Source organism: Ailuropoda melanoleuca, chromosome 8, assembly GCF_002007445.2.
Source record: "Ailuropoda melanoleuca isolate Jingjing chromosome 8, ASM200744v2, whole genome shotgun sequence".
NCBI lineage: Eukaryota > Metazoa > Chordata > Mammalia > Carnivora > Ursidae > Ailuropoda > Ailuropoda melanoleuca.
In genome coordinates this window covers 78,464,408-78,481,430 of record NC_048225.1, presented here as the reverse complement: position 1 = coordinate 78,481,430, position 17,023 = coordinate 78,464,408, and the positions used below count along the sequence as shown (strand labels likewise).

At 37.9% G+C, this 17,023-nt stretch overlaps 1 protein-coding gene across 10 annotated transcripts in view; it reads right to left on the bottom strand.

Annotated features, from left to right (window-relative positions):
* RABGAP1L (RAB GTPase activating protein 1 like) overlaps positions 1-17,023 on the bottom strand; it is a 741,419-nt gene that overhangs the window by 85,896 nt on the left and 638,500 nt on the right. The window contains exons 1-2 of one of the 10 annotated variants that reach the window (XM_034667703.1): positions 15,559-15,927; positions 13,658-14,418 (exon numbers count right to left, since the gene is read on the bottom strand). The exons of 7 other annotated variants lie outside the window; for them this stretch is intronic. In XM_034667703.1, coding sequence (XP_034523594.1) covers positions 13,658-13,825 — 168 coding nt within the window. In that variant the 5' untranslated portion in view covers positions 13,826-14,418; positions 15,559-15,927. Of the gene's footprint in view, positions 1-11,543; positions 11,688-13,657; positions 14,419-15,558; positions 15,928-17,023 lie in introns of those variants that run through there. 2 more of the 10 variants (XM_011235845.3, XM_034667699.1) reach the window with 2 other exon arrangements.

Sequence of the window (17,023 nt, the reverse complement as noted above, 5' to 3'; positions counted from 1 at the left end):
CACTACCTTGGATATACTGAATCCTGAATCTTCAAAATTGTTACAATCTACCCACTTGGACTACTCTAATGGATAAATCAGTAAATGCACCTGGGACCTTCCTCCCCTCCCCCTTCAAACTCTTAGGATGTAATTAGGGAAGAAAAAAATTTATTTCAAGATTCAAAAATTCAATTTCAAGGTTGAAATTTATTTCAATGCACTTGTAAAGCAGGAGGATGAATGTGTTCAAACACAGCATTAGTGACTTGGAGATTATTTTTCAAATCCTACACCCAAGGAAGACTAGCCCGAAAAGGAGCTGCCGCAGACTGTTCCCACAGGCCCTACAAGGGCAACACTGCGCGATTAGGATTACTCCACAAAAAGACTTCTGAGTATGCACAGTGGAGTCTAGCTTTCTGAAACGTACCATCCTTCTACACACTCCATGTGGCCGATACTTGAGATCCTGATCAGACAGGTACCTGCCAGGGACATGTCACAAAGAGGAAAAGCAGCACATGTAATGGGTATCTATCCAAAAGGTTTGTGGTAAGGTCCTTAAAGAAAAAAATAAATAAAATGGTTATGTCTCTAAAAGACACCCATATGCTTAAGAGGAGGCCACATTGTATAAGCCTACATTGACAATTATGCTGTGATTTATGCAGGAATATGTAGCTGTTTTTATTTTCTTTCTTCCTGGAAGAAATTACAACAAGAATCTTTTAACAAGCGGCTGTCTTTGAAAACCATTGTCTGTATTTTCTAACCTAATATATATATTGATTTTCTTTGATTGTTTTAAGAACAACAGGAGTTATTTGGACAGGGAAAATCTCAGAGTGGTAAAATTATGAGTAATTATTGTTTTATTTGTGTTTTAGTTTTTATTTATATGCATTTTCCATATTTGGTATATCAACATACTATTTTAGTCATTAATGAGGGAAAAAACCTTTAAGTTGCAAAAAAGATCTTTAGGGAATAGACCTATTTGGCAACCTTCACTTTATTTTTAAAAATTTTTTTTCTTTAATATGTTTATTCACTCTTTTTCTATATAGACTCATATCGTAGATTTTTGGACATAGATATAATTATTAACGTATAAGGATATATTACCTGGGCAACCTTCACTTTAAATAAATAGATAAAAACATATATTCTTTCCATAACATGTATTAATCAACTTCATTACATCATGTCCCTACTCAAAACCTTCATCTACAGAACTAAAAATATCAGTTCCTTAGCGTTACACTCAGAGCCAATCATGACCTACTCCCACTATCTTACCACCTTCTGGCCTTGCTCCCGTATTCCGGCCAAATGGAACAAGCTGAAATTCCCAACTCTCTTGCTCCTGTGCCTCTGAAAATACTATCCCTTCTGTATGGAGTATCTTTTTCTTCCCCCTGACCACCTGAAAAATTTCTGTTTTTCCTTAGAATTATGCTCCAAAGTTTGCGCTTCTGAATGGCACATGTTATACATTGTTGGTGGAGAAAATGATATATCCTCTAAAGAGAGCAATTTGGCCCTATCTATCAAAATTATAAATGCACTTATTCGTCAACCCAGCAATTCACTCCTAGGAATTTAACCTATAGATATCCTCACACATTTGCGAAATGATGATATACAAGATTATTTACTGCACCATGGTTGGTAGCAGCAAAATATTGGAAGTAACCTTATATATATGCATTTCCTGGGAGTTAGCTAAACACATGGAAATCCATATAGTGAGACACTTATCTATGCAGCTGTCAAATGAACGAGGAGTCCTTGATGTACTGACAAAGAAAATCTCCAACACATGCTGTTAAATGAGAAAAGCATGGAATGGGACACCAAATTTCTGTATAAAAAGAAGGGAAGGATACATACAAATCTGCTTGTATTTGCATAAAATATTTCTGGAAGGATATCTCTAAAAAACTAGTAACATCACAGGACAACAGGAATGTGCAGGAAACTTCATTAGATGCCATTTTATATTTGTTGAAATTTTGAAACCATGTGAGTGTACTACTTAAAAGATAAAATTGTAAAAGCTTAAAAACCAAAATGCTAAAAAAAAAAAAAAGTGTCCACATGTTTATGAAAGCATCTCTATTTCCCACACTCTCCCGACCATTCCTTCATTCTCTCATTAGAACCTTTACTGACTACAGATACTATGCGCCAGGTGCTGTGGTAGGTAGACACTGAAAATAAAAACGACATGCAGGGAAAATGAACTTCGGTGTACAACTCAAAAAGCAGGCAGAATATATCATTTCAGTGAGTGCCCAGGGTACAGGGTGTGACAGGTACGCAAAGAAGAGGCAGGCATCTCATACATCTCTAATAGCGCTCTTACCCCTGGTTCATAGTACCTGTTTACAGGGCTGTCTCTAAAACCGGATTACCACCTCTTTAAAGCTATCTCAGAGGTTAACTTAGTGCTGTGCACATAGGAGATATGCATGTTAAATGAACCACTGAATAAGATATACCAGAAACAAGCATTGCACTTTTTAACAATTAAGAACTAATTTAAGTACTTAACTAGACTCTAACCTGATTCCACTATCCATTTTATAAGAATTTAGCATAAAGGATTAAAAAAATGGGGGGGAAGGGCAGAGAGACAGGAAGAGAGAGTCTCAAGAAGGCCCCACGCCCAGCATGCAAGCCCAATGCAGCGCTCGATCTCAGAACCCTGAGATCATGACCTAGGTCGAAATCAAGAGTTGGATGCTTAACCCACTGAGCCACTCAGGCGCCCCAGGATAAAAAAAATTTTAAATAACTACCCCTATCTTATGTGTACAGATATTTATGAATATATTCAACTGTCACAAACATCACCTACTGTAGACCAATGATTTTACCTATACGGTGCTTCATTTTCTCCCAATACCATCAATTAAATACATACAGAGAGAACAATGCACCAGGCACAATGCTGGGCTGGTGATATAACGGTAAACAAAACCAGACACAGTCCTGCTCTCATGGATGCTATGAGTTAGTGAGAGACTAATCAAATAATTACACAAGTTTCACAAGTATTTTTCTGTATCTTTAAGAAGGGGAAGAGGGAGAATACAAGGCATGGCCAAGATTTCTCCTAGCTAGCCATAAGGAAAGGAAAGTTACCTAAAACCCTTGTGTCTCAGATAATATAAGTTCAATATTATGTTATGGGATTGTGAAGAGAATTCAGTGTCCTTGAGCAGTGATGGAAAAAATACTTTTCCTGAACTTCTGAAATTATCAGTCGTAGATATTACAGATATTTTCATTCACATTACAGTTATTGCATATCTCAAAATATTATTTATATTTATCACTATTTTGGAATTACGGTAGTTATTGTACTTGCTACCATATCTTGTTATTTAATGTACTAATAAAGAAGCACATAGTATTCTTTCATAAATCTGATTTGGGGGAGTTGGCGGTGGGAAAAATGGGTGATGGTAGTCAAAAGGTACAAATGTCCAGCTATAAAGTTAAGTCCAGGGGATGAAATGCATGGTATTGTGACTATAATTAATAATACTGCATTGCAGTGGTGGGGGTGTGTGGGTGAAATAGGCAAAGGGGACTAAAAGACACAACTTCTAGTTATAAAGTAAATAGGACACAGGGATGCAATCTACAGCAGAGGGAGTACAGTTAATAATACTGAAACAACTTTGTATGATGATAGATGGTAGCTAGATTTATCGTGGTAATCACTTTGTAATGTATATAACCTTAAATCACTATGTTGTACACTTGAAATTAATATAACATTGTATATTAACTACACGTCAATAAAAAACAATATTCTATTGTATATTTGAAAGTTGCTGAAAGTAGATCCTAACAGTTCTTGTCACAGGACCAGGGATGCCTGGAGCACTGCAGTGGAGCTGAAGCTGGAGGTGGACAAGGTATTTCCCAAGGGCGCTGGGCCCTACATGGACCTGGACAAGACAGAAGGCAGCACCTGGCTCCTGATGAACTTAACTTGGCAGTCAATGAAAAGGCAGTCCATGCAGACTTTTTAAAGGATTTTGTAGATCTCTTTGATGATGATGATATCCAGTGAGATACTGTCCAGCAGTGCATGGGGTCAAGCCTTTGTTATGTAGTGGTCTGGTGGATGTCCTCAAAGGACAATTTCAAATGGATCTAAAGAACTCGTGGAGGGACGCCTGGGTGGCTCAGCTGGTTAAGCATCTGCCTCTGGCTCAGGTCATGATCCCAGGGTCCTGGGATCAAGTCCCGCATCGGGCTTCTTGCTCAAGAGCCCACTTCTCCCTCTCTCTGCCTGCTGCTCTGCCTACTTGTGCTCTGACAAATAAATAAAATAAAATCTTAAAAAAAACAAAAACAAACAACAAACAAAACTTGCGGACATCACTTTGAAATTAGGAGATGGTTAACCAAGAAAGAGAAGGATGGTTTTAACCATCTGTATGAGGTCTGTTAATCTTCGAATGTGACCAACTTTCATCCTTCAATTAAAAAAAAGCAATGTCATAAAAAAAAAAATTATCACAAGGGAAAAAATTGTAATAAATGTGGTGCTGAATGTTAACTAGACTTATTGTGATCATTTTGCAATGTATACATATGTCAAATCATGTTGCACATCTGAAACGAATGTGTATATGTCATTTATATCCCACCATGTTGGAAGTGACTTTCTGATTTGCTTTGGCCAATAGAACACGAACAGAAATCAAAGTGTGAGAGCTCTGAGACCAGGCCTTTAAGGGGCATCTAATGTTTCCACTGACCCTTCTGGGAATTTCTAAACTCTTGTCATGAGAAGGACATGTTCCCGATAGCTTACTGATTACAAAAGCATGGGAGGCGTCTAACAGATACAAGAATCTGGGTCCTGAAGCAAAGTGAACTCCGCGCTATCCAGCTGTGCCGGCCAAGATCAACCAAAGCTGAGCCACCCAAAGACTCTGAAGACAAAGACAGATGCTGACTGTGTTGAGCCACAAGATTTATGGCTGTTTGTTGTGCAGCAACAAAATACGCTAAGAATACTCTCCAAAAACTTTGCCTGATTAACTAATGCCATTCTGTAGCACCTCTATAAAGAAATCGGATACCCAGAAATGCCTCACTATTGCGGTGACTAGCCCACAACTGAGTTTATGCTTAAAAAAGAGTTAATTATATTTGTTCCCAAACATGTTTATGTTAATAAGATGAATGTGAAAAAACAAAGACAATTGCTATTTCTATAAAAACTAATTTGAGCAATCTGGAAAGGCTTTCCAAAAGTCGAGTGGTGAAACAGAAAAATTATGTCACATTAAATGATTGCAATGCTGCTATCAAAGATGTCAAAAGTTGTTAAAAAAAACAGTTCTACAAAGTTTGCATTAGATTGCTTCATAAGTTTATTAATTTGTTGCCCTCTGAAGGAAACAACCTAGAAAGTATTACATATTTCAGAATTCCTATTCTAAGAAAGGGCATTAAGATTCTTATAAGAAAACTGATAAAGAATATATACTGATGTTTTAAGTTAAAATAAATGTTTAGGGGCGCCTGGGTGGCACAGCGGTTGAGCGTCTGCCTTCGGCTCAGGGCGTGATCCCAGCGTTCTGAGATCGAGCCCCACATCAGGCTCTTCCACTGGGGGCCTGCTTCTTCCTCTCCCACTCCCTCTGCTTGTGTTCCCTCTCTCGCTGGCTGTCTCTATCTCTGTCAAATAAATAAATAAAATCTTAAAAAAAAAATAAATAAAATAAAATAAATGTTTAGGTTAATATGTACTTTTTCTTTCAATGCTTCATCCCCTGAGCCAACTTCTTCTATTAACCAACCACAGTCCTATGTCAGGTAAGAGGGCTTCTTCAATATTTCAGCCTCCCAGAAATCCTATTGTGGGCATTACAACGATCAGGGCGCCAGTGTTATTTTTGCTTTGTTTTGCTGCAAATCCTGTTTATAAGCCAGCTTGTAGTCCTGACATTGAGTTTGAATGTTACAATTTCATTTCATATTGAGTTTGAGCACTGTGGTGAGTTTCTGATATAATACTGGCTTCTCCAATAATTTCATCATCAGTTTAAATTTCTTTTAACCAAGCCTAAAATCTGATCCATCAGATTTTTAAAACACAAGGACATCAAATCAGGAATAAAACCTGAACTTCTGACTTATAAAGCCCTCCATCTTGACCTGATTCCCAACTTCCTCCCTGACCACGTTTCTTACCACCGTCTGCCCCTGGGGCTCACCCCACATTGGGATCCCACACTGACCCTCCTGTTTTGCTAACATATCAAACTTGTTACCACTTTGGGGCCTTTCTCTCAGAGCTGTTCTCTACCTGATTTTCCCATGGAAGTCATCCAGATCTCAAATGACACCACTGAGGCCCATACTAACTACCCAAAACAAAGCCTCCAATTAATCTCTTTTGATGATATCACTCCATTTTAAGTCTCTGTATAATACTTCTCATTAGGTGATAAGTAATATCATTAGCTAATATTTCTGTCTGACTTCTCCCCAAAATAGTATAAAATTCACAATTGATATGCCTTTCATGTTTACACCTCATTCCCAGGGCTTAAAAATACAGCATAGCACATAGTAGCAGATCAATGAATATTTTTGATTATTAAATTGAATACAAATATGGATGCTAAAACAAACAAAAAACCTAGACTAAGATTTTTTTCAACCACTGTGGATAAGTTAGGATTTAAAATGTTTCTATAACATCTCCCCCCCCAAAATATTTTGAATTGACTTACAAATCAACACCAGCCCCAGTATTAATAACAGAAAGATTACTTCTCAAATCTAAAACAGAATTAAATGCAGAAAAGTTCTAATTATTATTATAGAAGCTGGTTCAATGATTTCATATTTATTAGCAAAACCACCTAAATAATTTTTGGGTAATGAATTTCTTTATAAAGTCTACTAAAAGTTCATCTCCTTTTATTTCAAGATTTTTATAAAGAGAAATCAGTTCGGAATAATACCAACTAATGACACGTGCCTCTTACTGTGTGTGAGGTAAGCTCAAGACTTTACTTGCATTAACTGATTTAATTCTCACAAAATCCCATAAGGTGCTTCTAATATGGTTCCAACTTTACAGAGGAGACAATGAAGCTCAGAGAGGTCAAGTCATCTGCCAAAAGTCAGCGAGCTAGTTGGAGATGAGGTGAGATCTGACCCAGACAGTTTGGCTCCTGAGCCTGTGCCCAAAGGCTCTACTCTATGTCACCTCACCTGACTCGACTCAGTCAGATTCTCCCTGAGGATTCTGGAGTTGTGATTTAGGGCTAGCAGCTTACCTCTCTGCATATGACTGAACGGTAAATCTGGATGCTGTATGGCAGCCATATTCCTTGGGAATGAAGAAGCAGAAAACTTGGGTAAAGAGAGATAAATAAAGGGGAGGCCAAGAGAGAAGTTAATTAGATGGCAAGAGACAGGGAGGACGCTTGCCAGCATCAGTCCGGTACCAGCCCTGCTGCTTGGCTGAACTTCTGCCCTTGTGTTTAAAGAGACACACCCTGGTGTCTGTATGGTAAGTTCCCTTTCTTGTTTAAGATAGCCCAAGATTTTATTACTTGGAACTGTAAGAACCTTAACTCATTATTGGAACTGATCAACCAAATGAGGGAAGATTTGGCTCCTGATACTAAACTGAAATTGATGGAATATCGCCAGAATAACATAACAATTAAGAATAAAGAATGTTTAGCTAATAACAATTTTTAAAAATATGGATAAATCAATTGGTCTTATGTTTTATTCTAATCAATATTTGAAATGTATATTCAATGAAGATTTAGAAATAACTATTGATTTCATTGTTTTACCCATCTCTGGCATATGGAATTGCCCGGAATTTTTTTTCCCTAATTTGGCATGCTAGATTAAATCAGTGTGCCAACCCAATAAGGAGGAAGTAAGTAATTTCAGAATGCTTACCCTCATGTCCCATTGATAGAACAGATAAACTGTAGCTCCCTGAAAGTGCTCCCTTCCTTTGCTGGACACAGTGCTGCTATTTTGGTATCTATCTGTGAAGAACAAATATCTAGTGGCAAAAGAGCCTAGACATGTGTTAGCCTGGGTAAATAGCTTTTGTTAATGGGCAGTGTTCTAGCCACCGAACACCAAATTCCTTATAGTGACAGGCGACGCAGAATTTCTAGATGTGGCAACTAGTAAAGCCAGGCCATCTTTTCTCCAACACATTCTCCTTTTTTTTTTTTTTTTAAGATGTATTTATTTTAATTTTGAGAAAGAGAGAGAGAAAACGCACATGCAGCAGGGAGGAGGGGAAGAGGGAGAGACTTTCATGAAGACTCCCCGCTGAGTGTGAACCCAACGCAGGGCTTGATCCCATGACCCTGGGATCATGACCTAAGCTGAAATGGACAGTCCAACACCCAACCGACTGAGCCACCCAGGCACCCCTCCATTACATTTTTGATATCTTTCCAATTCAAGTTGACACAACAATCATATGAATTATATAAAGTAGGAAGCTTATAGTAATTTCCAACTTATCTCAATAATTTTCTCATATAAATCAGCTGCTGCTTCTTCCTGAGCAGTATTATTATATATATGTATTGCAAGAACTAACCAACATGTGGGGACTAATTTCTTTATCACACTGCCATCTTCAAGTGTCTATGAGCAGACACTTGTCAACTTTTCACCTACATTGTTGTAATGTCCTTTAAAATTTTTTCCATGGCCAATGTGGCCCCTGTCAGTCCATTACTTCCAGATTACTGCTGCAACAATCAATACATCTACTCGGCAGACGGTTTGGCCTATATAAATCCCTCCCATTGATTCTGTATTACCTTCCCACCTTCCTGGGGCTCAAACCTAACACCCTCTGTACCATCTTCAGGGCAGATGGCTTCAAGTTTCCTGTAGGACTGACAGCCTGAGAGTGATTCCCTAATCAAACAAAGTTAAATCACCAGGGTAACCCAATGAGCCCACGTTCTTTCTCCCTCTGTCCACCCCCCTCCTTCTTCCCCATCACTATGGTGCCTTATCTACTCAACCCACTCCTTCCTTTAAGCCTTCTCCAGTTTGAACAGCCCTTTCCCTGTTAGAAGGGAGATAATTAGTAATTATCTAAATACTGTACAGATGTTCTCATTTAATCCTTACAGCAATCCAATGAGCCAGTACTACTATGTCCCTCGTTTTTCAGATGAGGAAACTGAAATGTAGAGAATTTAGGTAATTTACAAGAAAGCAGATCTAGAACTTAAACTGGACACTGTACCTTAAAAGCCACCAAAGCAGTTAACCTCTCGGCCTTTCCACAAGGTGTTCCCCCAGCTCAGAAAGGTCCTACCGTCGTCATCTAGTTGGCAAACACCTGGTCAGCATTCAAAGTCTGACAAGTACCCCCCGCCTTTGGAAGGCTTCTTCCACACTGATCAGTGGTAATCATTCTTCACTTTGTTCTACCCTCTCAGAGCCAAGTATCACTGCCATAAATATTTATTTTACTTCTCTTTTACTTGTCTGTGAGGTCTTTGGAGGAAGGGATATTCTATTTATACCAGCACATTGCAGTAACCCAAAAATGTCTGCAATGTTACATACTGCCCTAAAAGACATCAGAACGCAAAGTTCCCTTCGTAACCACTCTATAGATTAAAAACCTGAAATAATTCAGAATATAAATTAACATTTAACCTGAAATATTCAAGCTTGATGGTAAGTATGCATTGGTTATTAGGCTTGTTAGCTGTTTAAATCATACATTTTAAATTTAAATACATATTCAAAGCTTCCTTTGGAATGCATAATAAATGTAACAGGTGTGATCTTTTCCCTGTATTTACACTAGTCAGCTATAGAAATAAGTGGGAATGGTGGAGGAGGTAGAGAGGAATGCTGGCTAGAAGGCCGTGACTGTGAACAACTTCAGATAGGGCCTCCCTCAGTTGTTTATTACTCCTTGTGTGAGCACCTCAGGTCAGATTTAAAGATACATGTTTTGGAGCAAGAATGGGGGGAGGGTACGACTTTGTCTCAAAATGCAAGCCAGTTAATTTCAGCCAGTGAACCACCAAGAAAAAAGTAATCTGTTAAAGGAAAGCTGGAAAACTGCATTCAATGAGGCACCATTCTAAATGTTTCTGAAGCCATTTTGACTATACTAGATTTTCACCTTACACACCAACCTATTTATGCTGTAATTAAAAAGTTCTTAAGTTTTACAAGTGGTGACTCTCAACTTTAGTTTATCTTAGTAAGTACAATACTGGGCTAGGTAATTTCTTTTAAGTAATCTCTACACCCAACATGGGATTTGAACTCAGGACCTTGAGATCAAGAGTCAAATGCTCTACTGCTCTACTTAGTGAGCCATCCAGGAGCCCAGGCAATGTCTTGAGTGGAGGGTGGGGGGGGGGAGGAGTAGAGAGAGAGAGAGAGAATGACTGAGAGAGAGAGGGAGTTATGCTTGACTTTTTTTTTTTTTTTTTGCCATGATTGTCTAAAGGCACCGGTATAAAGGGATTTGTGATTTTCTTGCATTACTATTCAAAGGATCAATAGGATATAGCCATATTTTTTAAAGTGTAGCTTGAGACATTTCTGAATCAACTTAGTGGAACATAACTAGCCTGTAAACAAAACAAAAAACCTGAATACACCACAAGTAGCAACAAAAGTATTGTTTAGTTAAATTTTTTTTTTAAGATTTTATTTGTTCATTTGAGACAGAGAGAGAGAGCATGAGCAGGGGAGAGGCTGAGGGAGACGGAGAAGCAGACTCCCCGCTGAGCTGGGAGCCCCACATGGGCTCGATCCCAAGACCAGGAGACCACAACCTGAGCCAAAGGCAGATACTTAACCATCTAAGCCACCCAGGCGCCCCTAGTTAAATTTTCTTTTAGTCTTGTGTGCATAATGGCTTGTATTTTTTTTACCATGAGTTTCCACCAAAAATGTCAGAAAGCCACAGGGCTACTTACAAACAAGAAAACATTCAGTGTCCACACCAAAACCACTGTTCTTAATGGGACTTTTACCATTTGAGGAATCAAGATACCTTCCATTATGAAACAAAGTCCAATTACAGGAAGGTATTTAATTAATCCGGTACTAAGAAACCTTCTAAATACCCTTTGTAATAATCGACCTAAATCCAAAGGATTTTATATGCTAGCAAGAATGTAATTTGTTTCACAGTGCAGTAATAAATCAGACTGAGAAGTAATTTATTTTATACTGTAGAAAATCTGAGTATTTCTCACACACTTTAAAGGTTCATTGCAGACAAAGCAAAAAAAATCTAATATGGAATAAAAAGTAAATGATAAATATTTCATCTTAGCACAATTTTAGTATAGCTCTTTCACATGAACCAAAACCAAGAATCACCTTCAAAAGACTGTACCAGTCAATTCTACAAAAATTTCACATTTGATAAAGAAAACCATCTACAGAAAGTTGTATAATCAAATTCAACACCCCAACATCTATATTATTTAAACATTTAGTATACAGACCAATATTTTCTGTCTTTATCATACCTCTGAGACTTTCCATATCAGTGACCAAGTTTCATAGCAAACATGCTCCAGGGTTAGGAGCAGAAGCGTGCTTTGGGGGAGCTGAAGTTGTATCAAGGCACAACACACATCAACACACTGAATATTCATATAATCTACAAATGGAAGTGTTTGCTGATAAGCGAGTTCATATTAGTTCGTTGATTCATTTCCTCTCTGCGCTTCCTGTACATGTGCATGTGACCACACAGGCACGCCACACAATGTCCCACACCTGCTGAGCGTGAGATGCTCCCTAGGACCCGGTCAGGTCACCGCCTACCTCCTCAGTCTCCCATGTCCTCTACACTGTGCCACTTTATAAGATTTTGTTTCTTCTCTCCTTTGGCATGGAAAATTCCTACAAGCGTTTGAAGACTCAGCTCAGGTCCCTTAAGAGGATCCTGATGGGACCATCAAAAAGAAATGAAATAAAGTTCTGAATTCTTTGGGTAAGTTTTCATGGTGGAATATTGTGAAACTCATGGCTAAAATGAAGTTTAAAAGATTATCCACAACTACTGATGAACTATCTCTCTTGAGTTGGTAAAATATTGTGGTCAACTAAGGACTGGCAATAATATCCACATAATGTATATAATTATAAACACACAAAAAAATGTAAGTTGTATACATTAAATAGGACAAGAATGCAAAAGGCTAGATGTCTCTGTATTAACGAACACTTACAGAAGTATATTATATTGTATTTATTTGGCTTTTGCTTTTTTTTTGGTTCAGCTGAGTCTTTCAAACTCCATCTATAAAACATCTATGGGGCACCTGGCTGGCTTAGTCAATAGAGCATTCAACTCTTGATCTCAGGGTCATGAGTTCAAGACACATGTTGGGAATGGAGCCCACCTAAACAAACAAACAAACAAACAAACAAACACACCTACAGAAGTAGAGTATAATGAATCGATACACTCATCTCCCAGTTTCAACACAATTACCAACACACAGTCATCTAGCTTCATCCACATCACCAACCCCGCTACTGAACCGTACGTTTTTGAATCTTTGCAGACATTTCATCCATAATTATCTTAATATGTATCTCTAAAACATCATTTTAAACATGATTATAATATCATTATTGCATAAAAATGAATAACCCTCTTAGTATCATTAAATATCAAATTAGTGGTCAATTATAGATTTTTTTTTATAGTTTGTTCAAATCAGCATCTAAACAATGGTCTTTTAAGATCAATTTATGGATCCCCTTTATATTGTTCATTGCAATTTACTGTTTGAAGAACTTGCCATAGTATGTTTTTAAGGTTCCTATGCGTTAATGTAGAGAATAGGGTTTCATATTAGCAAGGTAATGGTTACGATATAGTCTTTCATTCTATTGCTTGTGATGAGTACTATCAAATATAATGAGTAAGAGATTACTATGGCAATGGTTGGGAAAGTTAGTTTAAAAAGTATGGCCCACTGCTATCTTAAACTCGATAGCCATTATAAGGATGACATCTACAGAGAAGAAACAGACATTTGCAAGAACTTCATTTTTCTATTATGCGAGGACATGCACACCAAGACCCTTGGAGAATGGTTTAAAAAATTACAAATATTAAATCCAAATGATAATTGTACTAGAAGTTAATTTCATAATCGTTCTTAGTAATAACGTAAGCATTTTGAAAGTTATCCAACTTTTAGACAGTTCAGTACTCCATGTTGATGTGATAGCCCACTGGTAAAAATGTTACACTTCATACGAATCCTATGTGCTTAAATGTAGGTAACCTTCACCTAATAATCATATACAGACACACAAGGCAAACACAAGGGACAAAGTGGTATTTGCCACTATAAAACTCTGACCCTCACTACACATGAAAGTATTAACCTAAGTTTTACTCCTAAAGCACTTTAAAATGCACTACTAAACATATACTAGTGTTTAGTGAGGTAAATACACCATTAAAAACCTGTAGACCTTTTTGTCGCCTGAACACAAAGCCAAAAGCAAGATCTCCATTTTAATTCCCAGGAAGTTTTTCTCAGTTGCTATAGGAATACAGCTATCCTGTGAGGAAAAAAGAAAACAGCCCCGGAGTAGTGTGCGAGGCAGCACCTACCATAGACCTGGGCTTGCTGATGGCCACCAGACTAGAGAGGAAGTCTTCATCGTGCAGCTGGCTGAAAACATGGGCGTCATAGGCCACCATAATGGAGATTTCTTCCATCATCTTGCCAGCTGGCCTTTCCACAGCACCAGCTGCTACCCCAGCGCCAGACCAGACCATCCAAGGAAAAATCCTACTGCAGCTCAGTGCCAATGCCCACACCCACCTGAGTTTGAGGGGGCGGAGTATCAACAATCCAGAAGGAAAAAGAGAAAAAGAAAAAAGAAAAAAAGCAGCTGCTATCACAGGCTTGTCTGGCAATTCACCCCCAGCAGAAAACTAGGGGAGGTCTCTTATCTGTGGAGGAAGTATACACTATAAACACCTTCTGCATTCTTAACCCAGCAGCTGGAAAGTTCGGTTTGGGGAAATCTTCTTTCAGCTTCAAACAGAGAAATAAAGGAAAGTTTTCTAACTGGAAATATCCTATAGCAAAAACAAACAAAACAAAACAAAGGCCCCCAAACTGATGTATATTATGTTCTCGGTAATTAGAAACTTTTAAAGTTTATCTTCTTACTTCAGTATTATTTATATCAAGATTCTTCTTCTTGGAGGAGAAGTGGATTTTCTTATGGCTTATTTTTGCACATTCATAGAAAATAAATAGATGGCAACCTTTAGTTTTTCAGAATTTCTAGAATTCTTGGTGCAGTTAAAAATTATCTCCTGAAGTATGAAAAAAAGAGATTCTTTTTCACCTCTGATTATTTCTGTTAAAAAAAAGAAAGGACCAAAATATAAAAATGAAACAGGGACTGCAATATCAATTAATTATTACTTCCCCTTCTCCCACCAAAAAACACACAAATATTTTAAATAAAATTCTTGATTTTGGGAACTTTGTTTTCTGTTGTTATTCAGAAAGCAATACAAAGGTCTCATTTCTAAACTTACGGTTTTTTCCCCCAAAGATAAAAGTTCTTTTTATTAAGCTTAGAGGTTTCTTTTAATTATCCATATTAGCAGATAGTCACGAACTGCTGGTGTCTTAGACATCAGCAGTGTCTTACAGTTGGAGACCACGAATGAATCTCAATATGCCCTAATGAAAAATTTGAAAGCTGCCCATAATTATCATTACAAGGTTGCCTAAATTACCAGGAAATATAACGTATGCTAATTCCATGGGAAAAGTATTAAGCAAATAAAAAGGGAGGAGAAGAAATGAAACTCCTCCAAAAGTTGTTTTTCCAAAATTTCTAATTAAGCTATTATCTTCTCTGCTTTTTATAGATTATGACATTGCAGTACCATGAGAAATACTATTTGTTAGAATTAGAAATCAATTTGGCAATGTTTGTGTATAATCAAATACAGATACTGGTTGGAATTTTAGCCCTAATTACCAATAGCATTGTTATGTTGTTTACTTGTTTGCTTTTCAAAGGACAAAACTTAGAATGAGATTCATTGTGTCTATTTTTCCTTATTTTCCTTAAGTATCTTCACCTAGATTAACATGATTACTTAAATAGCACCTTGTTCCATTTAAATATGATTAGGAGAGTTTTGCAATTGCTATAGCATTCTAGATTACACACATACACGCACACGCACACACGGAAGGAGAAAAACACCTTATTGCTAGGAAACAGAAGCAGGTCTAATAGGCTTATTTTAACAGAAAATGCAATACTTTCAACAAACCTTCAAGATTAAAAGAGCTTCACCCTTGTAGGGGCCAGTAAAGCATTTTTACTTCATTTTTTGCTCCAATACAGCTTTGTCCCTTAAGCTTTATTTTTGTTAAAAAGTTTCCCAGCATATTTATCCTAACGCTGACGAACGAGGTAAAAAATTAAACGGTAATCAAGAGACAAGGTTTCATAAAGCGTCCAGGCAGTTCATACCTTTTAAATTCCTTTTTATCTTTTCAGAAGTACTGTAAAAGATACTGAGAACCTCTTCACGCATTCACGAGTACCAGAAGGTTTCAGGTTTCCCTTGCAGCACCATTTTCTAGATGGGAAAGCAATTCCTCTCGCTTTCATGTTTTTCTTTGCTGCAGTGACTCAGTGCTTCTACCCTGATACCTGAATAAGGTGCACGGACAAAGACACCTGTTGTGGAAGGTAAAAGAAACTACCTCCCATAATGCCTTACTCCCTGCTGGCAACAGCCCAGAGGCAAACAAGAATTATAAACCACATTCGAGCAGTTGCCTATGCACCCCGGGAGAGCAATTCAGTGTAACAATGAGTAATCTTCTGGGTTAAGAACACTCATAACCCGAGGGGGAAAAAAAAAAAAAAAAGGACCAGAAAAACAGTATCAAATAGTTTAGGTGCCGTGTATTAAACTCATAAAACATTTAGGGATCAGGGCTGTTAAGAGTACAAAACAATTTTAGAAACATAATCAAAGGCTGTGAAGATAACTTTTAAAATTACATAAACAGAAGCTAACGACTTTAAATAATGCAGTCCTTTTCGAATTCCACATAGGTTCTCAGGTAAACAATTAGGTATTTTTTAAAGCTTCTGATTTATTACCTACAAAAGATTGTTCTAATTAGCCACAGCCACTAGAATTAATAACATTTCATTTCTAAATCTAAGAGGTCCTCTATCAAAGCCACAACACATGCATTTTCTAAAGCAAGGGTACCCTAAGTTAGACTTGCACCTTTTATTTTTGTCACCCTTACAAGGGTCCTCCATACTTTGACTTTCAGAGTCTGGGCAGGAAAAATTCCAATGTTTCTTTTCTCTTACAATTAAATATATACTTGTGCTCCCAACAGAAAGCGTACTTTTTGAAAACCAATGGTCTATTTAAAAACCGGTCTTTGAACGGGCCTTTTCTCTTCTTAAGACCTTTTCTCCAGTCTCAGAAACAGCAGCTACAATAGCCTCCACAAACTTCAGGAGCCCTGTTACAGTCATGTTTACAAACAGTCCTCTACTCTCTTGCAAGACATCTTTCTTACTCTTTTGCCTTTTCCCCTGTGCGTTGATCCCACGGACCTCCTAAGATTGTTTCCACCTGAGTTTCTGCAGTCCTCTACTTTCCACCACGCAGCAACACTGAAGAAAGGCGGGGGTGGGGGCGGGGATTACCTGAGATCAAGGGGGTGTAGCAGCATTTGCTGCTGAAATTTACCGGGAGAGGATTGTATATCCAACCGGCAGCAGAAAACAAGGCGTCAGTGGTAACCAATAGATGGTCGCCAGTTCAAGCAGGAACTAGCTAGCTGTCTGTCCCAGGGCAAGTCGTTCAACCTCCCAGGGTTTCAATTTCCTCATGGTCATGTAAATTGAGAGGGATGGACTAGATCTGAGGTTTTCCCGTGCGCTCTGAAAAAGAGTCCAAAGC